The sequence below is a fragment of the Tursiops truncatus genome, chromosome 1, assembly GCF_011762595.2.
Source record: "Tursiops truncatus isolate mTurTru1 chromosome 1, mTurTru1.mat.Y, whole genome shotgun sequence".
Classification (NCBI taxonomy): Eukaryota; Metazoa; Chordata; class Mammalia; order Artiodactyla; family Delphinidae; genus Tursiops; species Tursiops truncatus.
The window spans coordinates 83286709-83313596 of record NC_047034.1 but is presented as its reverse complement, the minus strand read 5'-3'; the positions used below and the strand labels follow the sequence as shown (position 1 = coordinate 83313596).

At 40.9% G+C, this 26888-nt stretch overlaps 2 protein-coding genes across 7 annotated transcripts in view; both read right to left on the bottom strand.

The window, feature by feature from the left end:
• Nucleotides 1-3756: 3756 nt before the first annotated feature.
• On the bottom strand, nt 3757-20031 carry BCAS2 (BCAS2 pre-mRNA processing factor). The gene is made up of 7 exons (XM_019919464.3): nt 19427-20031; nt 19225-19317; nt 16633-16703; nt 14469-14630; nt 6197-6247; nt 5410-5490; nt 3757-4066 (listed from the first exon to the last, which is right to left on the bottom strand). Exons 1-7 carry the CDS (start codon nt 19517-19519, stop codon nt 3940-3942), a joined length of 678 nt encoding a protein of 225 aa, XP_019775023.1. The 5' UTR covers nt 19520-20031; the 3' UTR covers nt 3757-3939.
• Nucleotides 20032-20499: 468 nt separating this feature from the next.
• Nucleotides 20500-26888, bottom strand: part of DENND2C (DENN domain containing 2C) — a 93406-nt gene continuing 87017 nt past the window's right edge. For 4 of the 6 annotated variants that reach the window (XM_019919460.3, XM_073809358.1, XM_073809354.1 and 1 more), the window contains exons 17-19: nt 24376-24615; nt 24047-24133; nt 20500-22569 (exon numbers count right to left, since the gene is read on the bottom strand). In XM_019919460.3, the coding sequence (XP_019775019.2) occupies nt 22538-22569; nt 24047-24133; nt 24376-24615 (359 nt within the window). In that variant the 3' untranslated portion in view covers nt 20500-22537. The other 2 variants (XM_019919462.3, XM_019919463.3) reach the window with 2 other exon arrangements.

Sequence of the window (26888 nt, the reverse complement as noted above, 5' to 3'; positions counted from 1 at the left end):
AGCTCTCAAAATGTTAGTCTCTTGAGTCATACTATTCTAACCTGAAATGGCTGCCCTCTACTGAGTGTACAGATATAATCCTGGGATCCTCTTTCACCAACCTCTTTGGAAGAGTCCCTTTACCTTTTCCCTGTGTTGGGTCAGAAGAGCACATCCTCCAGTAGCTCCTTAAGATGCTCAGGAAGTAAATGTTTTCAAGATCTCACTTGACTAAAAATGTCTTTATTGTATCCCCACACTTAACTGTTAACTTGACTATACACAGTGTCCCAGGTTGGAAAATTTTCGTAATTCTGAAGGCACTGCTCCATCGGCTTTTTTTTTTTAAATTTATTTTGGGCTGTGTTGGGTCTTCATTGCTGCATGCGGCCTTTCTCTAGTTGCAGTGAGCAGGGGCTACTCTTTGTTGCTGTGCACGGGCTTCTCATTGCGGTGGCTTCTCTTGTTGCGGAGCATGGGCTCTAGGGTGTGTGGGCTCAGTAGTTGTGGCGCATGGGCTTAGTTGCTCCGCGGCATGTGGGATCTTCTCAGACCAGGGCTCGAACCTGTGTCCCCTGCATTGACAGGCTGATTCTTAACCACTGCGCCACCAGGGAAGTCCCTCCATTGTCTTATTTCTAGCTTCCAGAGTTGATGTTGAGGAGCCTGAAGATATTTTGATTGATTTTTTCTATGTAGCAGGTCTCCTTTCCCCCAGATCTTGCAGAATGGGCTTTGTTGTTGTTACATCATTAATCATAAACTTAACTCTGCAATCCAGCTAGACTTGTGATAAGGAAAACATGGAACCCAAAGAATTGCAGTAAGAGCACAAAGGTTATAGGAGGTTGTGAGTAGATGGGGGTGGAGGGGTGCTCTCCTGAGCTATGGAAGAAATCGGCTGGTAGTTAAGATCAAACACGAGTCAAAAATTTTGCAGGATCTTAGTTCCCCGACCAGGGACTGAACCTGTGCCCTTGCAGTGAAAGCATGGAGTCCTAACCATTGGACTACCAGGGAATTCCCTCAAACTTTTTAGTTGTCCACAGTCAGCAATAGTGATCTTCCTGCCGGTATTGCTATTATTCATGGACCCAAAACACTCCATGGCTTCCACAACATTCATATCCTCTTTTCACCTCGCCAAAGACCACATGTTTTCCATCCAACCATTCAGTCTTGGCAGTGCAGATGAAAACTGGAAACGATGGGCGTCTTATTCAAAAAGGATGCAGTTCAGCTGAGGTTGAATCTGGGGAGAAGGGAGAGAAGGGACAGAGGAGGATTGGAACTTGATTTGACAGAACAGTCATGTCTACCCGGGGAGGGATCTTTCTTGCATACATCAAGTTCAACCTGATGCAAATTACACTCTATCAAAATTGCATACACACATATAAAGCGTTACACAGGATGTGAAGCAGTTCACAGAACCCTTGAAGCCATTAATAGATCTTTAGCTACTTAAAAATACTTAGTATATAACCTTTCAGGTATTTGCCCATATAAGAGAAAGTCACTTTTGTATATAAATTCCTTAATAAATTTAGAAAAGTTAGAAAAATGGGGAGCGTGGGAGAAGGATGTTGTTTACAGAAAGCTAGAACATAGAAAAATCCTAAATCACACTAGTGTTTTTCCCCTTGAGGGTGGCTAACTTTGCAAAGTGTATTATCACCTCATCTTAAAATTTTAAAAAATCTGTTAAGAGGAAATTAAAATGTAATTCCTTTTCCCCCCAACTCGTCATAAAGAAATATGTAGCAAGCATTATCCTCAACAGTTTTAACATGCTACTGAACTTTCCCCAGGGTTTAGGTTTAGACTATTGTGATGCACTTTGTTTTGTTTGGCCGTGCTGTGTGCTGCACAACTTATGGGGATCTTAGTTGCCCGACCAGGGGTCGAACCTGGGCCCCCTGCAGTGGAAGTGTGGAGCCCCTCGCTGTGATGTGTTTTGGATACCGATTCTAAACCTTTAAAGATTTTTAAACTTCATCACTATACCTTTTTTTTTTTTTCTCCACCTTCTTATTTAGGTTACAACCCATATGTGGCTTTCTTCCCACTTAAATTGATTTTAACCAAGAAGACTTATCAGCAGATATTGACTTGCTTATTTTAATCTGAAATGTTTCCAGTGCAGTCCTGTGTTTACTGTTCCACCCTTCTCTCCGTATACCCACAGCTCCTTGCACAAGTCCTCAAATTGCCAGACTTTTCTTTTTTTTTTTTTGCGGTACGTGGGCCTCTCACTGTCGTGGCCTCTCCTGTTGCGGAGCAAAGGCTCCGGACGCGCAGGCTCAGCAGCCATGGCTCACGGGCCCAGCCGCTCCGCGGCATGTGGGATCTTCCTGGACCGGGGCACGAACCCGTGTCCCCTGCATCGGCAAGCGGACTCTCAACCACTGCGCCACCAGGGAAGCCCCACTATACCTTTTTTGACGTTTCATAAGTACTTCATACGTTTCTCTAATTTATTGTCCTCCGTAATTAAGCAGTCAACAGCTCAAGACCAATGAGCTACCGACTGAGGCTAAAGATTTGCCAGTTCCAGCATATCTCATATATCCATTTCCATCATTTTTATTTTAAAAAGAGCAACATATGAAAATATTCAATAAATTATATAAATACTGCTATTCAAAAGATGAGTAAAACTGAACTGATAGATGGTATGAGCTTATAATAATATGAAATATTTGATAGCTCACATATGAAACTCCATACTTACTGTATAGAGGAGGTATGAGTGCAACACACAGAAATTTTAAGATGATTTTTAAAAAAACCGTAAATGAGGTTACATTATACAAATTATTCTGTAACCTGTTTTTCCTATACATGTACCTTCAAAACCACTGACCCATAATATTGTCAATTATACCTCAAAAAAAAAAAGGCACTGACCATTACCAACATAATAGGTTTAAAAAGTTCTAGGTTTAATTTGTATTCTTAATGTTAAACATCTTTTAATTTTTTTCTGGTGAGAGTTCACCTCTCAGTGATTTGTAAAAGGTCTCTCTGTACAGTAAGACTATGACTTATTTGATATATTGCAAATATTTTTTTCTGAATTGGGTAGGAATCTTTTTACTTTTTCATTCTTTACGAGTAGAAGGGTAAGAGCATAACCATGGTGCTAGACTACTGGGTTCAAAATTTGGATGATGCTTTCTAGCTAATAAAACTTCGGCAAATTAATCAGCACCCGTTACAGTTTGTGTATGGGAACAACAGTACGTAATTCCATAGGTTTTTGTGAGGATCCAATTATTTTTCTATTCATGTAAGTTTAGTTCATCTACCTAAAGTGCTTGGAACAGTGCTCAGCACATACTAAGCTTTATGTGTTACTTATGACGATGATCATCATCACAGATGACATATATGGAGTCATTGTATTTCTTTAGTCTTGTTTGGTAATTAAGAAGTCGTTTAGAACTACCTCTTTCATTTTATTTTGGCCGCACTGAGCAGCATGCAAACTTCCCCAACCAGGGATCGAACCCGTGTTCCCTGCATCAGAAGCACGGAGTCTTAACTATTGGACCACCAAGTAAGTCCAACTACCTCTTTATTTGAAATACTTATAAATCAAAAGTTTCCAACTTCTTGTACATGTTGAAAACTTTCAATAAAGATCTCTTGGGTACAAAATATGATCCTGGTGACTCAAAATTAATTCTACGAACATTATTATAAAGTCATACTTATTTTGAAAGTCTAAAGTTCTTTTTTTAAATGGCAAAAACATAAGACAAAACAAGCCACCATGTTGAAATTTTTTATTTTGCTGAAATGTACAAACAGAATATAACAGTCCACATTCTACGCTTTCTAAACATTTAACCACTGATGATTTCCGTAAGATGCTGTTGTTTTTCACAGTTCAGATGTTTGATCTTCTGTGAAAGCCCAACATGCCTTCCTTTCTACCCACCAGATTAGTCTTTTTCAGAAGTCTTGCCGTATGTTTTCTTTGTTTGCCTCTCCATGTTGCTGCTTCATTTGAAAGAGTTCATTTTCTAATTGTACAATAGTCCTTTCAATCTCATAATTCTTACTGACCAGGGATACCCAACTAGAAAAGAAAAAAGGGGGGGAAATTACTTAATGTGAACTTTCCCTTATAAGATTTTTATAGTATATATATTTTCAGCCAGGGTCATAACACTAACCTTCACTTTTAGCTTTACATTTTCAAAAACTGAGGTGTAATTAGGCGGGAAAGTGAGTAAAGGGTGTATAGGACCTCTGTATTACTTCTTAAAATTGCATGTGAACCTACAATTATCTCAAAATAAAGTCTAATTTAGAAAAGAACAAATTAGAAAGAGCTGAAGAGATATGAAAGAGTGAAGTTGGTATTTAATTGGATTAACAAAAAAGGAGAGAAAATAGGGCAGAGGCAATAAAGAAAAATGATGAAGAAATTCCTACAACTGCTAAGATAAAATTCCATAGATTCAAGGAATCTTCCCCTTCCCCCAGAAAAAAATCTCTAGGACAAATGAAAAGAAACACACATGTACATGTAGAAGATTATATTAGTTTGAAGAACAGTGTGGAAAGATGCATAATAGACTGATAACATGGGGTACTTAGAGGATGAGAGGAAGGTGGAACAAGGACAATGATGTGGGTGATGGAGGCAGGGAGGTTAGGGAAAGAGCAAATCAAAAATGAAAAGAAATGATAAAAAAAAATCATGACTATATTCAGAGATTTGTACAAACTTATTTGAATACATGAAGAACAACATTAAAAAATATATATATGGGGCTTCCCTGGTGGCGCAGTGGTTGAGAGTCCGCCTGCCAATGCAGGGGACACGGGTTCGTGCCCCGGTCCGGGAAGATCCCACATGCCGCGGAGCGGCTGGGCCTGTGAGCCATGGCCGGTGAGCCTGCGCGTCCGGAGTCTGTGCTCCGCAACGGGAGAGGCCACAACAGTGAGAGGCCAGCATACAGGGGAAAAAAAAAAAAAAAAAAAAAAAATATATATATATATATATATATATATATATATATATATATATAAACAAAGGGAAAAAACTCCTGAGACACATAAAATTATCAAGAAAGTATGGAATCTCCCTCCTGCAAGAGTTAAAAAAATAGACTTTTTTCCTTTTAAAAGGAGAATATAGGTAAAATCCTATTCAGAGCAGAAGTACTGGGCAGAAAACAGGGTGCTCTAAGATCAGAATAAATTAGCAGTGGTTCAGTTTTTGTTTCTAACTCTCATTTCCTTCCGAGCCCATACTTCAGAAAGAGGAAGAGGCAGTGAAGAGTGGGATTCAGAAAACAGCATTTCTGTGACACCTGTGGCACCCCATTTGAATACTGTTTGAATTATATTGTTGAATCTTGATCTTAAAATGTGCTAAGCAATTTAAAAGGTGATGGGATTGTAGATACTCACGTTGACTCCATTTCTCTTAATTTAGATCCAGCTGTGAGTTGCATGTTCTTTCGCTGCCAGTTTAAGTCTTGAATATGTTTCCTGTAAAAAAAATTATTTATACAACCCACCTACATTCTAAAATAAGACTAAAATCAGCAGAAAAATCTATAACTAATACATCTTTAATCCTTTGAGAAGAACAGATATATGTATGTGTATATATATATACACATATATAGTCACAGACTAATTCCAGGAAATAACTTACTTTTTTTTTTAACTTTCTTCTCATTATTTTTCAATTACAAATTTCATAAAACATGCTCATGGTGAAGAATTAAATACACACACACAAGTATGCACACAGACAGAATAAAAATCCAAAGTCCCTCCTCCCATGTGCTTCTCCTTCTCCCTGATAACTTCTGTTCAGTTTTTGGTGAGTGTCTTTCCAGATTCTTTCCTGTATATGTATGTGCATGTATAGATTAGGGTGTTTTGTTTGCTTGTGTTTTTAACATAAATCAGATTATACATGTTATTCTACAAATTTTCCCCTTCTAAAAGTACCTTTTCAATGTCTGCAGACTTGCAAACTGCAAATGACCTGGTAGAGATGTTTTCAGACCTCAGGTCTATTTCTCCTCCACTCAGGTAGGGCAAACCCAACACTAGACACTGGACACAGTGGATCATCAATTATTTACTCTCATATGACTATAGTCCAATGGTTCCTTTTTCTTCTCATTCTATTTATTAAGATTCACCTCAACTTTATTATAAAATAAGAAGAAAAACAATTTACCTTAACTTCTGGAGCTCTTTCTGTGCATGTTCAATCATATGAACTAGATTTCTAAAAAAGAAAAAGAAAATCAGATTAATGTACATTAAAATCACATAGTACCAACTAAAATGTACTATCTAGTTGATACAAAGTCAAGTTTTTCTGCTAAAAATAGTTAATATTAATTGAGCTCTCTGTGCCAAACACCATGTTAGACACTCTATAAAACTAATTTAATTCTCATAAGAATTCTTTGAGGTAGGTATGATTATCCCTATTTCACAAGTTAGGACACTAAGAAAGATAAAGTAACTTGGTCAAGGTAACATGGTTAAGTGTCAGAGGTGAATTCTACTTCAGGTCTTTTAAACTCTTGAGCCCAAACCATTTACTGATATTCTGATTTTGTGTACTTATATCACTTCTTAAACTGTTATTGTCTTTTCATAGACAAGATGGGAAGTATCTGATGAGTGCACTCATTTACACTCCCTTTTGTCTCTTTATTCCTTTACCTACATTTATCTTGTCACTCTCCCGTCTACTGCTAGCTAGAGAGAAGAAAAAAACTGTTGTGGAAGGCTACAGATTCAGATTCCAGTACAAATCAGCTCTAATGAGCAGAGGGGAGAAGTTGAGCCATACAGAGTTCCATGTGATTATTATTATTAGAGAAGTGATTCAAGGGTAAAGTTCAAAATCTATCTTTTCCTAAATAACAGCTTTACTGAGATATAATTTACATACCATCTCAATTTCCTCTTAAGGCAGTAGAGTCCATTTCAACCACATTGGCCCTACTATGCTCTTGCTCTAGATCCAGTATTGTTTCCCGGCTTTTGTGACTCAAATTTCCTGCTGCCCTTCTGAGTTATTCTCCTATCTCCACTGACTGATTTCCTATAACTAACTCCAATTCTCTAGAGATTTGGTCTTCAAAAAGTGGTGCCTCTCCAGCTTTCCTTTAGCTCATCCCAATTTCCCTGACTTTGACACTCATTCCATGCTGAGGACAATAAAGCTTAGTACTCTATTCCTGACCTCCAACCATTAATAGGGAGCTTTCTTTTGAACCACCTCTTCCTAAAAGCCCAGTTTGTGGTCTTCTCCCTTCTTCCAGCCTCCCTCTTAAGTACACAGGTCTCTCCTCAAGTACTCTGAATGCTGAAACTGATCACACTGCATCATGGGAGTCAGAAGACTTGGCTTCTAGTCCCAGCTCTGCCCTAAATAGCTATGTTTCCTTTGACAAGTCACCTGACATCACTTGGGCTAAGTCTGTTTATTTGTAAAATTAGGGGCTGACCTTGAAGGTTTCCCTTCAGTTTCAAGTACAGAATTCTCTCCTTATTAATGAAATACTATTTTTTTTAAAGCAGTTCGGCACCAAGACCTACTTAGAGCTAAAAGCTTTCTGCCTAGCATATTTGACACCCTCAAATCCTATCACGGAGAAAGAAAATATAGTACAGCTCCTCTGGAGAAGCATCCATTGGGTTTGGAGGAGACAAAATATGTGCAGGAGAATGACCAACACTATAAAGTGTTATGTAATTAAGTGTACAACAAGTGATGTGCATAATAATTTGTATAGTTACTCAGAAGAGAGAGAGAGTACCAGAGGCAGAATTTTAATCAGGGAAGAAAAGGAAACAGATTAAAGTTGGGCCTTCAATAAGTCGAATTTGGGTAGAATAGTTAAAGGTATTCCAGGTGGAGATAAGGCCTGAGTAAAGGTTCGGAGGCAGAGTTTATGATAATCACCAAGGAGAGGACTAGTTTGGCTGGAGTGAAAGTCTACAACTGAGGTATAGCCTTTTGCTTTGAATATCATGTTAAATAGCCTGGACCTTACCTTGTAGGTAAGGGAAAGTTATTAAAGGTTTCTAGGCAAGATGAAAGCAATGCTCTCTTCAATTTAATGCCTCCTCCCCACCCCCCATCCCCTCACCTATGTTCTCCTCCATTCCTGGAATGTTCTCGCTCTCCTCTAAACATCCAAATCTCACCCTTTTCTGGAACCCCTGTACACTGTTGGTGGGAATGTAAATTGGTGCAGCTACTATGGAAAATAGTATGGAGGGTCCTAAAAAAAAAAAAAACTAAAAATAGAACTACCACATGATACAGCAATTCCACTCCTGGGTATATATCCGGAAAAAATGAAAACTCTAATTCGAAAAGATATACGCACCCCAATGTTCACAGCAGCACTATTTACAATAGCCAAGACATGGAAGCAACCCGAATGTCCATCAACAGTTGACTATATTAAGATATGGTGCATATATACACATACACAATGGAATATTACTCAGTCATAAAAAAGAAATACTGCCATATGCAGCAATGTGGATGGCCCTAGAGAACATTATGCTTAGTGACATAAACAAATTGGACAGAGACAAATATTGTACGATGTCACTTATATGCGGAATCTAAAAAATAATACAAATGAAAATTCATGCAAAACAAAACAGACTCACAGATATAGAAAACAAACTTGTGGTTAGCAAAGGTGAGAGAGAAGGGGAGTAGGGACAAATTACGTGTATGGGATTAACAGATACAAACTACTATATATAAAATAGATAAGCAACAAAGATATACTGTATAGCACAGGGAATTATACCCGTTATCTTGTAATAACCTACAGTATAATCTGCAAAAATACTAAATCACTATGCTGTATACCTCAAACTAACACAAAAATCAACTATACTTTAATAACCCCCACCCCCATTCCCTAATCTCACTCTTTTATAATGGTCCTAATCCTTAACGTCCCTTTCTTTGGATCTCTAGTTTATGGACCACAACACACAATGCAGCACTTGCCCCCATACTGCCAAAAATGAACTACTAGTTATCTGGCCTAGAATATCTTGCCTCCTCAACTAGATAAAGCTTCCTGAGGACAAAGATCACATTTTTCCACTTTGTGAAATACACATTTTGGGGACTGATTTGTTCTCAAATTTCTTAATCATCCCAACCCCATTTTCCCTTTATTCTCCTTGCAACATATTCACAGTAGAAACTGAATTGTTTGTTCTGCAGTTTCTTAAATTCTGGATTTTGCCCAAAGATCCTTATGTGGCCAATAGACATTTAAACATGATTCTGAAAACTTGAGAAAAGGTATTTATTATTTTGTGATTTTTGCTTTACTGTTTCAGGAATCTAACAAATAGTTTTATGCACAGTTGTGTAGTTCAATGGCCTTTTCTCCTTAAAAGAGACTCGGGATTTTAGGGCTCAAAGGAGCCATGGAGATCATCTAACCACTGAGTTTTACAAGTTGGAAACTGAACCCTAAATAGATAACAAAACCTAAAGCTAAAGCTAGTTATATGGAACAGAAACAGGAGCTAGTGGCACTTTTGTTTCTGGTGTTAATTCTCTACTTACAGTCAATTCTCATCATTTGCAGATTCTGTATATGTGAATTTGCCTACTCACTCAAATTTATGTGTAACCCCAAAATCAATACCTGCAGTGTTTTGTGATCATTCATGGACATGCTCAAAGCAGCAAAAAATTTTAGTTGCTGGGCATGCACATTTCCAGCTGCATTGGAACAAGGAGATACGCCACCTTCTTGTTTCAGGTCTCATGCAGGGATGACCAAAGGATAGAGTTTGCTTTCCAACTCTGGCAAGTTACTTAACACTTCTGAACTTTATCTTTTCTTTTATAAAATAAAGAAAATACAGAATCTGCCAGGATGAGCTGTTTTAAAGGATTTAAGATTATAATCTATCTGAGATGTGTATATATACATATGTACATATTTCTCCCAGGAGAACTGGTTCAGTATTTGTTAATTCAGTATCCAAGGCCACTTTATAAAGCACAACATGCAATAATGAGAGCTAACTGTATAAGCAACCCCCCCACATTAAGAATTACACTCTACCAAGCTGTGATTTGTAAATCAGACCTCAGAACTCATTATTGCAATATTACACAACAAATGTGTTAGGTTTATATTCCCTTAAACTTTGAGATGGGTCTCAAAGCCTTTCATATGGGTTGTAGTTCTAGGACATGACCCCAAGTGAAAGTCCAGCTATACTATTTTTATCCCACTTCTACTCTACTTCCCACATTAAAAAAACAAGACTGGTGAGTGGTCTTAGCACTGCAGGGTCGGGGGCAGAGGGGGTGCAGGGCCTGGGCCCTGGTCCCCTGCCTTCATTCGCTCTGGGGTCACCAGTGGCAGTGCCATAAGGAGCCAGGCGCCATCCAGAGAGTCAAATCTCCACCCAGCATGGGGCACGTTTCTCCTCCAGCTGTAAACACGGTATTTCTTAAGTAAACATTTAATACACTCCCTCAGAAAGGCAGCCATGGGGGCACGAACCACATGTGGGTGAGAGGAGAGAATTCCATTCTCTTGTCCCAGTGCCTCTGGGATGAGAGGGTGCTAAGGCCTGCAACCCTAGTCCCGGTGCCCAGGAGGGGGTCAGATGGAGCTGGTCTCCAAGGAAAAGACTGCATCCTCCCGGCTGGAGGTAAGAGGCGGGACCTGCTGGGGAGGAGGTGGCCGAGAGTGAACCTGTCTGCAGCACAGCCCTGGCCTCAGCAGAAGCTGCTAGTGAGCACCCTGTGGTGGCTGGGGGTCACGTGCCTGGCTGCAGCTCTTAGGAAAGGATGGGGCAAAGACCGGGGCATTCATCCTCCCACGAGGCTATCTGTGGGCGGGGGGTGAGAGTTTAAGTGGCAGATGAACACCGAGAGGGAGAAAGAAGCCTTGTACTGCCAACTGAGCCAGGCAGTCGGGCAGGGAGGGCAATGGAATATGGCACTATGATCTGTCTTGCTGATTCCTCTCACTGAGGGGGAATGGAGCTCAGATCTGTAGGGCTGAGGCCCAGATCCTCCCTCCAAAGGCTATCCTTTTCACAGATCCCAGGAGACAAGAATAACTGACTGCTATTTTAACGGTTGGAAACTCCTAGAACTTGGACAGGACTAACAAATTGGTGGCGCTGAGATGATGCTCCCCAGGGCGGCTGCCAGGCCCGAGACCCAGGTAAAAAGGCAGGAAGAGACGACAAGGCTGACTCCAGTGGGAAGAGGTGAAGAGTGGCTAAGGGAGAGGATGGCTACCTGGGCCTAACTGAAGCTAGTCCGCCGACTGGGCAGAGCCAGCCTTGACTTCGGGCTGACTTCCACCTGGCTGCTGGGTGTCCGAGGTGGATGAAGTGGAGAACAGGGGAGGGAGAAGAGAGACAGGCACTTGAGGCTAACAAGCTGGGCCTCAGGAGCTAGGGAAGGAGGTCCTGCCACCAAGCAAGGACGGGCTAGGAGTCCTGCAAGACAAGGGTACGTGGAGGCTGCCCACCTCACCCGAAAGGTATAGCTACCTGTGACCTACAGTTCCAAGACCTTAGTCAGAGCTAAGAGACCTGGGGAGGGCAGAAGGGAAGGATAAGCAAAAGGTAAATAACCTGTTAGGCTTGAACCGTCACTAGGACTTCAGAGTGTGGGCTGTGGCCAGGGAAAGGTGAGGGTGCCAAGTCCGGGGACTGTTTTTCCCACGTGTTCATGGACAGACAAGACAGCTGCCCTGAGGGAAGGCGGGGAGGTGGGGCAGAGAAGGGGTGCGCACTGCAGTTAGGGGATGTGTTCTCCCAGCTGCAGCTCATAGTAGACTCTAGGTTGTCTGAGAAGTCAGAGGGAAGAGACAAGAGACAGATGATGACAAAGAATTTCAGCTGAGGGAGGGGAGGGAGGGGCCTGGTCACCTCCTGCTGCCCTGCTGGATCCTGCTAAGCACAGCTAGCCATCTGCCCAGGAGGAGGAAGAGGACTTGAGAAAAGGTGGAAAGAATGTGAGCAAACACATTGCTGAGTTTGCAAGTCTGGGCTGATGCTGTGCTGGTCTCTCCTAAACTCCCAGGGCCGAAGGGCTGTCTGTGGCTCTGGGGGGAAGCCCTCCTTGGTCACATACCAACTTAAATGCCCTCCAACATGTCCCCTATCCATCCTATGCTGGTTTAGAGAAAACAAACAAAAACAACTAAACACAAAAGAAGAATTCCTTTTCCCTTCCTTGCTTTGCTGTAATGGGGTTAGAAGCCAGGTGAGGAGCAACAGGGACAGCTCTCCTTCTCCTGGCAAGGGGAGCGGACACCCCACTTCAGAAGCCCAGGAGTAGGGAGGTTGCAAGAGTCGTTGGAGAGCGGAAGAAAGGCTACAGACAATGGAGGTGGGATCACAGGGTCACAGCCAACAAGCCCACAGGCATCTAATGGCCATGGTCCACCCCGTCAGCCAGGTCCATCCTTTCCCATCAGACACATTTACACTGAGGGTAGCCCCTAACAGTAAGTCCCTGCAGTGAGGGAGATGACGGTCAACACTGTCACTATATGTGACACCATGGGGCCGGCACACAGGGCACACCCCTCACTGTGAGGAGATGACAGTGGCAGCCGGTTCAGGACACCCTGTTCCTATGGCAATGGTCACAACTGGGTCTTGGGGACTCAGGCGGTGTCTGACGACCTGGACATCTGGCGGGTACATCTGGGAAGACGACGATGCAGGAGGCAGGAGGTGATGGGTGCTGAGCTCACAGGAGTGACAGATGCCCGCCGAAGACCCAGCTGTGTCCCAGGCAGAGGTTTGGCACACAGTTTTTTCTGGGAATCATACTCTGGGAGGAAGATCTCTAACAGAAAGGTAGGCTTGTAGAGCTGGGGTGGGCTGGCCGTTCAAACGCCAGGCAGTATGAGATGATCACCCTCTGTCCCTCCCCCGCTCAGAACTCCTGGTTTTAAAGGGCAGTAGAAGGAATGGATTCCCTCTTAAGTCCTGGTGTGGCCCTGGGCTTCCAACTGCTTAAAGAGGACAAACCCAAAATACAGATCTTCTTTCTCGAGTTCTCCTGGCCAAGCCCTGGTCCTCCCCTTTCAGGTGGTTCTTGGCCGCTATCATCTCCAAGGCCCAAGGGCCAGCCAGGAGCAGGCCACCAGGGAGTCCAGCAGTTCCTGCACCTGGTGGGGAGGCAGCACAGAGGCCTCCTTCTGGCTTCATGCCCCCCATTCCAGAAGAAATCCCCAAATTCTCCATGGAGGGGCAGGCCTTCTCTAGGGAAGTGAGGTGTTATAAGCAGAACTAAGAGATGGGTAAAAGAAAGAAGACAGGAAAAATAAAGGACAAAAACAAAATAGCTCCCTAACCCCTTATAAAAATGAAATTTATACATATGCTTTGTCCATATTGAGTTTCTTTAAAGAAATTGGTGCCTGTCCACAGCATAGCTTCCTGTACTTCTGAAGTCTTAATTGTTTAAATTTTTAAAAAAAAGGGGGGGAAGGAAGACAAAAAATTAAAAAATTAAGCAAAACTAAAAGGAGGGGGAAAACCCAAACAAAAGCTTCACACTGCTGGAGATCCAGCTGTTGGGAGATCGCCAACCGGCCAAGCCACCGCCTGTACCCTCTGCCGTCCTCTGTGCAAGATATGATGAGACTGTGGGTCCCGAGGATCAACCTAGTTTAAAAACACCCAAGATGCTTTGCCCTGAATTTTAAGCAGCACATGTGACCCACTACTGGGCATATACCCTGAGAAAACCATAATTCAAAAAGAGTCATGTACCAAAATGTTCACTGCAGCTCTATTTACAATAGCCAGGAATCGGAAACAACCTAAGTGTCCATCAACAGATGAATGGATAAAGAAGACGTGGCACATATATACAATGGAATATTACTCAGCCATAAAAAGAAACGAAACTGAGTTATTTGTAGTGAGGTGGATGGACGCAGAGTCTGTCATACAGAGTGAAGTAAGTCAGAAAGAGAAAAACAAATACCGTATGTTAACACATATATATGGAATCTAAGAAAAAAAAAAAGGTCATGAAGGACCTAGGGGTAAGACGGGAACAAAGACACAGACCTACTAGAGAATGGACTTGAGGATATGGGGAGGGGGAAGGGTAAGCTGTGATAAAGTGAGAGAGTGGCATGGACATATATACACTACCAAACATAAAATAGACAGCTAATGGGAAGCAGCTGCACAGCACAGGGAGATCAGCTCGGTGCTTTGTGACCGCCTAGATGGGTGGGACAGGGAGGGTGGGAGGGAGGGAGACACAAGAGGGAAGAGATATGGGAACATATGTATATGTATAACTGATTCACTTTGTTATAAAGCAGAAACTAACACATCATTGTAAAGCAATTATACTCCAATAAAGATGTTAAAAAAAAAAAAACAACAAGACTAAAGGTGGCATGGGTTTAAAGGAAACAAAAAAGGCTTCTTACTCATTATACACTTTCCAGGCATTGCATCCATGCTGTGACATTAGTTCCAGATTCTCAATTCGAACCGCTTGATGCTCTAACTGGGCCATAGAATTGTTTACGCATTCTTGCCACGCAGTAATGTCATTTTTCTGACCCGAGGAAGGGGCTGGAAGTTCATATCTGAAATTAAACAACAATGAAATAAAACCACATATTCCTCCAAACCTTTCTTTCTCCTCCCAACAGAATGCCTCATGGGTCTATGTACACTGTAAAAACTGCAGAAGACTGAAGATAAGATGCAGACCTTGCAATAATAAGAAATCTATTTATCCTAAGAAACAATCAATTTACAAATAAGATTTAGCACCATTATACACAGTAACAAAAAATTGTTCACTTTAATGAACAATTCAATAAGCTACACTGTGCATTCATATAACGTACTGTTATATTAGCTATTAAATGTTATTAAAGAATAGTTAAAACATTAAGGTGTTTATAATACATTAAGGGAAAAAAGGATAGAAAAAAATATGCACCTACATCCATCCACCATCCCACCCACGTACCTACACCCCTCTAGAGAAAAAATGGCAAAGGGGTATAATAATTTTTACATTTTGAATTCAGCCTTTTCTCTGTCTTCATAATACCCAGTCCTTCAACACTGCCAACACAGCCAGCAACATACACTCTTCATAAATCTCAGCTCATTACTGAGTTACTACAAACTAACTTCTAATTTCCATTTTGTTATTTTTACTAGGTATTGTAAAAACTCCAAATCATTCCTATGAAAAATTGAGGGATATGCAACTGGGATTAAGAAGTGATAAACCATTTTGTTTAAAAAAAAAACAAGCTTACACATGCATCATGAATGCAGCATTTTGGGAACTTCTAATCATAACCCACAGTAAGAAATATTTTACACTGTGATCCAGTCCACAAATACACACAGCTGAACAGAAGTTTCACAAAACAAAACTTACCTTTACATGCAATGCATTCTGGTATTTTCTATCCTACTTCCTTAAAAAAGTGCTGTGGTGTCTTACTAAACTTACTTCACAATCTACTGCTTAAAGGATCATGACCTACTTATGGGTTCAAAATATACTGTTATGAGGAGTTACTATCATGAAAATCTTTAGAGCAGAAGCACCTGGAAACAGAACTGAGGAGTCCTAGGAGTTTTCCTGCCTTTATCATTCAAGCCAGATAGGAAATGGAGCACAAGAAAAGAAAAAATCTGGTCCTTCGGTTCTATAGACTAAAATTCCTCTTTTAATCTGTACATATGCTGAGAGGATAACCCTATTGTTCATGTGGCCCTCTCTGCTCTGCCAGATTAGTTACTGGTTCTCATAATTTCATAGTTTTCTTAGAGCTGAAGGGGACCTCAGATGTTAAGCAACCCAATCCTCCAATTTAGTGAAAGTAACAAAAGGGTGTTTTGGTTTTTTTCCTGAAACAGTTTTGTAGTAAAGTGGTATGGGAAGGGAGACAGTAGAACCAGAGTCAAACTATGCAGGTACTCTAAGTTTACTAATGTTGCCTGTGTAAGAGCGAAGCACTACATGTCTAACCAGGAACCCTTCCTCGGGAATTCTTTTTTCTTTTTTAAATTGCCTTTCTCTACTGTATTCTCTCCCTCTAGAACTTTTTTTTTTTTTTTTTTTTAAATTTTATCTTTTTGCAGTACGCGGGCCTCTCACCGCTGCGGCCTCTCCCTTTGCGGAGCACAGGCTCCGGACACGCAGGCCCAGCAGCCATGGCTCACGGGCCCAGCCGCTCCGCGGCACGTGGGATCCTCCCGGATCGGGGCACGAACCCGTGTCTCCTGCATCGGCAGGCGGACTCCCAACCACTGCGCCACCAGGGAAGCCCCTCCTCAGGAATTCTTAAACATGAACTTAGTTACAATTTACCATTCCCCTGTTACTGGATTTTAAAATAGTTTGCATTTTTAAATAATGGTGCAAAGAATATTTTTGAACATTAACACAAGATTATATGAACCACTATTATAACTATTACATGAAAAAACATAAATGCATAAAAACAGACAAGATTTTTTTCTCTTCCACATTTATTTTAACATGGCTACAGCAGTTTTACTAATAAATTAAAATTAAACAATGATTTGAGGCCAGCTGAACCCAGAAATAGGACTTACCGTTTCATACTGAGCAATTCAATTGGTTGTCGAGCAGCCAATCTTTCAAATTCATTTCTCATTATGTCGGTCTGATGTGTAAATTGAAGAAAGAATTATTTCCAAAATCATATCAACAAACTGTATTACTATCCATTATTAACGGATCATTTCCCTTCCCCCCAGGTCTTCTCTGCAGTCAGTGCTCTCTAGAATCTGGAGAAGTGCACAGGCACACACACACTTCGTATGTAAAGGGGCCCTCAGAGAAAAGGATTAATCCTAAATCAGTGGTTCTCAGTCCAGCACACATTTAGAATCAAATGGGAGTTTCAAAAACAATTCCAATACAATTCACATTATCCCTCCTCTCCCCCGCTACAGGACGTGATTATAACTTTTGCTTTCAACTCACCAGTTGATTGTAAAGTCAAGCCAGTGTTGAGAACTATGGATCTAAGTATTCACTGGGGGCATGGGAAGAGAGAAGAGGACGTGGGACATAAAATAATTTGCTTTAGCGCTATGAGCCTAAACCTATACTTTCTTTTTGATCCTGGCTGCTCTTTTCACTTTACTCTTTGCAAAGGAGTAACAGGGGAAGGGACAAAAGGACCTGGTTCTGCTGTCTGCTCTAACAATTTTACTATTTTTTAAAAAAGGTGGTATAGCTCTACCTCTTTAAGTCCAGTGTTTTGGTCAACATCTTATTCCATTTAGACTAAAGAGTAGGCAAAAAAGACCTTCCAGAGGTCACATTCCTTGCTTAAAAATTGTGCATTAAGCATGTCTTCATTGGAGAAAGACTTTTTTTTGGATTATTGCTGAGTTTCACACAACTCTAAGAAAATGTGGTTACTTAGTTTCCTGCAGAAACTAAGGCATTCTAGCTAGAAGGCTATGCACAGTGACAGAGTAAAAACTAACAATTAGGTAAGACAGAAACTACAAAAATATAGTACAAGCCAATCTTCAGCCACGTAACACCACATGGCTAGTAAGTGACAGATCTGGAATTTTAACTCAACTCTCTTCAAAGAATGAGCCAATTCTCACAGGGCTAAGTCGTAAGAAGAACTCCAGGCATGAATTGCACACATTAAGCATTCATTAAACTGCCTTAGGCACTCTTTATACATTCAGTGATAAATATCTGGGTTCCTATCGTGTGCCAAACACTGTTTTAGGTGATGAAAATACAGTGCTGAAGAAGACAAAAAAGATCCCTGCTCATAGAGCATTCTCATTCTCAGCTTAGACAGGCCTTCCTATCTAAAGCAGTCACCCAGTCACTCTATATCACATCATTACTTTAGTTCTCTGTATAGCTTTATCAATAATCTGATATTTTCTGATTTATCTGTCTCCACACTCTAGAATTTAAACTCCTGTTCCCCAGTAACTCCAATAGAATTGATTTTCGGAAATAGTTGTTAAATGAATTAATGAAAGAGCAGTTCAAACGCAGTTTGAGGAGTGCTTAAGGTCTTGGGCAAATTAGTTAGCCTAACCTGCAGTTTTCCCATCTAAAAAATTGGGATAATAAACATACGGTTATATAGTTCACAGAGCTGTTTTTAGGACTGAGACAGTGAACCCAGTACACTATTAGCTTCTACTATTAGAAAGCGTTAACTAATCAGTATACTAATTATAAAGACAGGAAACACAGGTTGTATCTAAAAGAGGTAAAAAGAAAACTGGCTCAAGTATTTAAAAGTTTGTGACTGAATGCAGTTATCTAAAACTTTCAGAAATCAAGCTAATAAGTACCCATTACTGTCCTTAGTTCTTAATGTGATAACATCTATATTTGGGCAACATCATTTACAAAAAGCATGGGAAAACAGCATGCCATAGGAACATCTCTCTCCTACTTAAAACTTAACCAATATTTTTTTTCATGTTACTTCAATAGGAAATCCTGCGTTTTAATAACAGAATTCTTTCATAAATAAATGGTTAACTGTAATGGGGGAAAAAACGGAACATGTATGTACTAAAATGCCTAACAGAATCCATTAACTTAGAACTGATATTTTACATTTCATTCAGCTAATTAGACCCTAAATAGTATTTTGGGTGCACTTCTGGGCTAAATAGCTAAATGGTTTGATATGGTTCACTTAGATATGATTTATCTCTACAGTCATTCACGTCCACCCAGTAAATATTTTAAGACTTTTGATACAAAGGCCGCCCTCCAGTGGTTCTCAGAGGCTTAGGTAACTAGGCTTTTGTAAATATATTAAAAAACCCTAGATCACTTGTTTTACAGTAGTCCTTAATTAGAGAGAAGAGGATCCCTTTGAGAATTTACGCAATAAACCTATCTCGGAAAAACGTAACACTAAATTTTGCACTGTTAGGTCAGTTCGCGGAGGCCCAGAAAGTCCTTCCGTGGCTCTCAGAATAAGAACCCCGGGGAAGGCTTATCTGTGTAGCTATTTTCAACTGACTGACAATACCTATACAACAGGGTAAGTAGTAGCTAAGCAAGTAACAGTTAAAGCTGGAATTTAAAATTCACTTCTACGTGGCGAAGCCTCTCGATCCAAAATAAGGATTCACAGGATCCTGGTTCATACGCTAGGCTCAAAACATCACGCTTACTTCAAAAGCGGAATAATCCGGGGCTGTCAGGTAGCTCAGGTAGTTCTTGGTAGGTCGGTATCTGCGTGTTTCCTCCTCCACCAATGCCGCAGCCTAAGAACGAGAACAGAGGCCAGGGTAGAGGCAGCAAATTGTTAAGCGATTCTTCCAGCACTAAGGGCCAGCGAGCGCTGAGTCAGTTACACAGACACCCCGAACTTACCGCTTCCCGCACACCAGGCGCTTCATAACCTTGGTCAAAATACGGCAGCGCATCCACCACAACCTCTCCGGCCACCAAACCCGTACCCGCCATTCTTAGGTTCGCCGAAGTTTTCCGACTCCGCGCTGGCTCAGGTTCACTTAAATACTCCTGCGCCCTACGTTAACGTAATGACGTCGCCTGCGCATCAGCTTTGGCGCCTGCTAAGTTAATTCTGATGCCGCGCTCGCTAGAAATTGCCCGGCCATTTTGTTTTGGCCGGAATTGACGTCACGTCGTGGTTTCCCCTAGTCAGCGGTACATCTCAACTTCCTGTCCCCACGTGCTCTACCGTTTTGCCTCCGACTGGCAGCAAAGTGGAGAGGAGTTGGGACTTTCGGTTTCCTCCAGGACGCTGATATTTGGTTGGGGAATCCTTTAAAACTTTTGGAGGGAACTGGCTGCAGGATTTGGCGGGGAGCAAGATACTGGTTTCCCACCTCGGCTTTACTCTCCTAACCTTCCACCTTCTTCCGTTAAACTTCTCTCTCTTTGCACTTCCTTGCTGTATCCCCATCATTCTTCGTTCTCAGCGCCCGAGGGTCTTTGCACTAAGTGCAGTTCTTTCACAGATTCTGGAAGTGGGCGCTAGTCTCCAATTAAAATTGCGAAGCTTTAGACTCTGCGTAACAAAAGGAACCTGATCTCGCCCCCAGCGCGAGATAACCGCCCGCTAATCCCATCTTTTAAAAAGACTGTGATTTCGCATTCAGGGCGTGTATAAAATCCAATCATTTTGCCCTTAGAAATTCTGGTAATAGAATAGTTTCTCATTGCCTCCGACCACTCCTGCTACTGCTGGTGCCCAGTCTCTGGTCCCTGGCTTCCAGTTCCTTTTGACTAAGCAGGGAAAGACCAAATAAGGTAGTCGGACTATATATACCGTGCCCGGTGTGCAAATCTAGACCCCGACTTTGCCAAGAGCCTGGAAATGTTGGCCACTGTAATTAAAGCTTGGTTAGTCTTGGATCGATTATCTTTTACCTACCATTAGATAAATGTGTTAGCTACAGATTTAAGTGAAGTAAAATATCTTTACAGCTTAAACAATTTTATTTCAAATTCTCCAGAAGATCCATTGAATTTTTTGTGTTTATTCATTAAAAGATCCGTAAACATTTTATACAAATTTTCAGCGATTATTTTACAAGTGTGTCCAGAATTTGTAATACTTTACAAACAAAAAATAAAACAGACCAAAGAAAAGGAAGCAGCTTCAGATCGCAGGGATAAGACTCCCATCCCTGAAGAAAAGGTCTCCTCACAGAGGGATGTCTGGGATCCACCACAGTAACACCTTATACCCCCATTTTATCAACACTCAATTCCCAGTTACTAATTGTTCCCTCAGGGTGGGAGTGTTAGAGGAGACCAAATGGGGACATGTCTGGTAAAAGCCCCACTGAGGTAAGCTGCTTAATAAACTTTTTTTTTTTTTAACATAGGCTTAGTTCTATTTTCTTGGCCCACATCTATAGGAATTGAATTATACAGCACCCATCTTAAATGGTGTCTGCTTCAGATCCATTCACGCACACCTGAATGGGTTGTAATGACAATACTGCACAAGTTAATAAGTTGTATCATAACACAACTTATAATGCTTTAAGTTTGAATAAATATTTTTTATGCCAGTTAAAGCCATCAGCAGGAGTTGAAGAAAACAAACTGACACTTGCTGTAACACTTATCAATTAGCGTTACACCAATGCTGACAAATTCCTCTTTCATACCACTACTACTACTTTAGATATTATGGGTTGGAGTGATTATGTGGTGTGTGCCCAGGAAATGTCCATATTCTGAGTCCAATTTAACTAGAGCAAAAAGTCCAACATTTCTAGAGGAACCAAAAAAAGTCTCATCTAGACACCTATAGTTTGAAGTCCCTTATTCTCAGAGCTGCAAGTTGACTCTGGTACACTTCAGCTTAAAAAACAAAAACAAAAAAAAAGCTTTTTCAATAACTATAGTCCCACAGAGTTCAAATTTCCATCTGTAGGAATAACCAACTTTCTATGTGTTCATAAACTAATAGTCCTAGCTTCAGTTTAAAGTTATTTAAACTCTGAATTCCATTTTCCTCATTAGTAAAATGCAGATGCAAATATCTCATAAAGTTGATTTAAAGACTAAACAAGATGACATACATACATGTACCATTCATGGCACATGGTGGACACTAAAAAAGAAGGTAGTTCTCATGCCCTTAAAGGACATTTTCCTGTTAGGTATATATTTTTTTCTTTTCTTGTTTTTGGCCATGCCATGCGGCATGTGGAATCTGCATGGGGGATCTTAGTTCTCGGACCAGGGATCAAACCTGTGCCCCTGCAGTGGAAGCATGGAGTCTTAACCACTGGACTGCCAGGGAAGTCCCCCATTAGCTATAATTCCCCAAAGTTTAATGCTGACATGCGTGGGACAAGCTACCCAAGTGCCACACAATGTGCAGGAGGCGCTATAAAATGTCTATTTTTATAAGATACTCAATAACAGTGATAATACATAGGGCTTCCAGATAAGTGAGATTCCCCTAGACAGGGCATTAGACCAAAAAAAAAAAAAAAAAAAGAGTATAGTCCTTAGCTCAGCTCAAACAGCCCATAGGTTTAAAGCTGCCATGGTATTTCAGTGATGAGAATTATGTGTGAAGGGCTAGTCCTCTACTTCTATCATGCCTCCGTAGTACCTTAAATGCAGCACTTTTCTCATTGTGCTCATCTATGAGCTGTTTTTAAAATGCAACACCATCTCTTTCTTGTAAAAGACAAATGCCTTCATAGACTAAGCTCAAAACACAAAGAATGAGCTCAAGAATCAAAAAGAAAGGCCACTTAAAAAAAATCTGGTGGCAGAGTAAAGGGAGCATTGGTTCCAGACTACTCCCAACAATTCTCCAGTGATTACTACAGCAGCAACAGGAGAATCCTCCTCCGAGAACCTGGCCCGCTCTGTAACCTTTCAACTTTCAAGACTTTGTAGAATACTTCAGGGCATCTTGACTCTTGGAAAAATAGTTTCTTTGTCACTTTCTGTTCTATTTAGGATGGAGGCTGTCAATCAAAGATTTCATTTCTTCTGAAGAAATTTCATTTTACTTCCTAAAGGAAAAAAGTAGAGTGAACTCTCATTAGTTCATTTTTATTTATTATACATTATTTGAGGCAAGGGATTAAACCTAGTCATTCAGAACAGCCCAGAAGTAAGCTGCCATCTCAAGCTATCAGTTGATGGTTTTTTTTGTTTTGTTTTGTTTTTTTGCGATACGCGGGCCTCTCACCGTTGTGGCCTCTCCCACTGCAGAGCACAGGCTCCGGACGCACAGGCTCAGCGGCCATGGCTCACGGGCCCAGCCGCTCTGCGGCATGTGGGATCCTCCCGGACTGGGGCACGAACCCGCCTCCCCTGCATCGGCAGGCGGACTCTCAACCACTGCGCCACCAGGGAAGTCCAGTTGATGTGTTTAACCACCAAAAAACCCCAAACCAAACCAAACCAAACACACACACACAAAATCCCCACATTTCTAATTGTAGAGGTAGAAGAGAACTGAGACATCATCTAATCCCATGGTTTTCAAACCTGACTGTAGGTTAAAATCAGCTGTCCTGCTCCCCAGAGATTTTGTGGAGCCTGGTGTGGGGTGTGGGGTGGATTTTCTTTTTGTTTTTTCTTTTTCTTGCCGCACCACACAGCTTGCAGGACCTTAGTTCCCTGACCAGGGATCGAACCCATGCCCCTGCATTGGAAGCGTGAAGTCCTAACCACTGGAACGCCAGGAAATTCCCTGGATTTTCATTTAAATTCCCCAGAGATTATAATATTGTAATCAGAGCTGAGAACCACTGATCTAATCTAACACCATGGTATAAAGATGAAATAATAGCCCTAGACATGATTGTCCATGGTCTCTCAGCTAATTAGGGGCTAATTTTAATTAGGGGGGCATATATTTCAAAGACCAATATAAATACCATAGAATACAGGTTCTTCATTGTTTGGGGCTACCACACCACTGTTCTCCTACATCATACTGGATAATTAAAAGTTAAATATAATTGAAAAATCATAAACAACTGTGTTTCCTTGTGAAGAGTAAAATTAGAGACTTGCAGGAAATCCTCTCTTGCCTCAGATGCCCTCTGAACCAGGTATTTTTAACCTGGAGCATATGGATGGGCTTCAAGGGGGTCCATTAACACCCTAAAATTATATGCATAATTTGTTTGTATGCTCCAAGTATATTTTTCTGGGAAAAGGTACAGATTTTAATAAGATTCTTCCAGGGATGTGGCCTAGAAAAGATTAATAATCATGATATGCAGAATTCTTATATCATGAGGGAGCTTCATCTGAGGAAAACAGCCCCATGGACGACTCTGATGGAGAATCCTAACCTCTGAGAAAGACTTTTGTCTTTCTCCAAAACACTTTGGAAATAGGGTCATGGTTTCTGGTCACCCTCCTTGAGGTTATATTGTTGATGTGATGATAAAGCTTTTGTGATGAGGCATGCTTACCGCAAAAGTTTTTTTTTTTTTAACTATATTTATCTAACAGGAAAACACAGCAACTTACCAAGAGTCCGCAAAATTCTATTCACTCCACTGGGCTCAGACTCAGGAATTGTTTCCAAATACTGGAGGGCCCGGATCTCAAACAAACCTACAAGAAAAACTCATGTTGATGAAACTGCCATACATTTAAGACTGAAAATCAATTGAATAAAACTCTGTACTCACTACCAATGTACTTCCGTAGCTAAAACAATATCACAAAATAAATGTTTCCCATAATAAACAACTCATAGTGAGCCCTTGTAGCTTTATGCTATTTTTTTATATATTATTTTCAAATCTTTCAAGTACTCACTAAATACAGAGGGAGAACTTTATGATGAAACTGACCTTTCACCCCACTTTTCCGAAGCTCTCGGTCCTGGATGAATCCTGCAAACATCTGAGTTTCCATGAAGAGATCCAGGAAGTGGCGTACACTTCGGGAGGTGTGGGATTTACGGAATGGCTCCCTTTGGAATACACGCTCCCCATGCTCAGTGACAGTCATGCTCAAAGAATAATGTCCCACCAGTTCAACAAAAAACCTGACAAATGCTTCGGACACCAGAGAGTTGAGTGTCACATCTTCTGCAAAATGAACGAAAAAAGAAAGAAGGAGGGAAAAAAATCCCCTAAGTTTTGTGTTTATAGGGACACTGGCTCCAGTTATCAAAGTGACGCCTAGGGGATCATAGATTAAAGGACAGAGAATAAATGTAGGAATCCTCATTCTTAGCTTTCTTGTACTCTTCACGACCTGAAAAAAAGCAAATGGCTTATATCCTTACCTTCATATTCTTCCCACGCATACTGTGGTCTGCACATCTGTGATTTCACTGTAATGGCTCTTTCAAAGGCCACCAGTGAGAACCAGCCAAATTTAATCTCCTTTTCTATTTTTATCCTCCTTTAAACTCTATGCTCTATTTGTGCTGACCTCCTCCTCATTCCTCTTGTCTCCCACAACTTTATGCTCTCCTGATTTCCTGATTCCTCTCCTGCCTTTAGGACCAAAAACATTGGTTTTGCTCTTGCCTCTTCTTCTTCTTCCTAGGCATGGTCTTTGGACCCCTTCTCTTCAACATTCCTTTCCTTAAAGAGCTAACTGGTATATGCAGAGAGAGCTGGCTTTCTTTGTCAATAATTCTCAACCTCAGATCTCCAGTCCTGATATTTCACCAAAATTCACTTTCTACATTTTCAGGCTACCTATAGGTGATCATCATTTGGCTGTCCCATTAGCACTTACATTCCATTTGTCTAAAAGTCACCATCTAGGGAATTCCCTGGAGGCCCAGTGGTTAGTACTCTGTGCTCTCACTGCTGAGGGCATGGGTTTGATCCCTGGTCAGGGAACTAAGATGTTGCAAGCTGCCCGGCAAGCCAAAAAAAAAAAAAAAAGTCACCATCTCAGGTCCTTTTGGGAAATTGGTAGACTACAAATCAAATAAACAATACATGCCAAAAACCAAATTCATTATATTTCTCCACCAAATCAGTTTCTCTCTCAACTTTCTCATTTCATATTGCATCATGATTATTCCATAATAAATAATAATGTATTGAGTGCTTTTACAAATTTTAAAATAATCCAGTGAGGTAAGTCTATTATTTCCCTTTTACAGCTGAGGAAACTGAGGCTCAAATCAAAGACATTCTCCAGGGTCCCCTCATCCAGTACCATGGAGAAGCTGCAGGGCTCCCAAGTCAAGTGATTCTTAACCACTATAATATAGCACAATGTGTTGCCTTCCAGGTTCCAGGCTGAAACCTCAGGTTCAACTTAGACTCCTCCTTTTCCTCCCATATCAAAATAGTATTCTTTTCCTCACAATGTCTCTTGCTCTTTCCCATGGGCTGACTGGGGATCTGGGACCCAGGTTTAATCAGACTTCTACCATGAAGCAGCTGTATAATAGTGGGCAACTTGCTTTACCTCTCATGGCCTCTCTTTCCATATCTGTATAATGAGGTGGCTGATTAGGCAATTTCTGAGCTCTCTTCCGACATTAACATTTTTATTCTTTTTTTTAAATTTCATTTTTATTATTTGGCTGCATCAGGTCTTAGCTGTAGCGTGTGGGCTTTTCTCTAGTTCTGGCATGTGGGCTTAGTTGCCCCATAGCATGTGGGATTTTAGTTCCCCAATCAGGGATCGAACCCATGTCCCCTGCATTGGAAAGCAGAATCTTAACCACTGGACCACCAGGGAAGTCCCTACATTTTTATTCTAATCTAGATTTTTGTTATATTTTGTTCAACAGACTTCCTTCTCATCTCTTTCTTTCTGCAGCTGAGAATCCATCACTGCTTTATCATTAACGCTTTTGCCCCACTCTCCCATCGCCTCCAGTTACTGTCCCATCTCTCCTCCAGTTCGCAGCAAAAGATTTCTTGGAAGAGCTGTTTATACCTGTTGTACCTACTTTCTTACACCTAATTCCCTTTCTTTAAAAAATTATGTTTCTCTATAACTTATCTTCCATTCTTTGTTTCTGTTTTAATGAATAACTTTATAGATTCTTGTAAAATATTTCTTAAGATCAGGAGTGAGATGACCACACAAGTGCCCACCACAAAGCTTAGAATAGAACATCACGTGTATCTCTGAAGTTCCCTGTGTGATGCTCTCTCAGTGGTGTTCTTCCCCTACTTTGCAATAGAGGGTGACCATTTTTTGTAATTTTGTGTGTATCATTTGCTTTACATTACAGTCTTACCATACACATCCAACACCAACAACATACTGTTAGGTTTTGTATGTCTTTGAACATTATATAAAACATTATATTCTTCTGCAACTTACTGTTTTAATTCAACGTGTTTTTTAAAAAATATTTATTTATTTATTTATTTGGCTG

Excerpts from the sequence above, each read along its gene's own strand:
- BCAS2 (XM_019919464.3), bottom strand. The coding sequence starts at position 19,519 with ATGGCGGGTACGGGTTTGGTGGCCGGAGAGGTTGTGGTGGATGCGCTG. Across the intron at positions 19,318-19,426 it reads CGCCTGGTGTGCGGGAAGCG|GCTGCGGCATTGGTGGAGGA; the intron begins GTAAGTTCGGGG and ends TCTCGTTCTTAG. Across the intron at positions 5,491-6,196 it reads AAAGAGCTCCAGAAGTTAAG|GAAACATATTCAAGACTTAA; the intron begins GTAAATTGTTTT and ends TTTTTTTTACAG.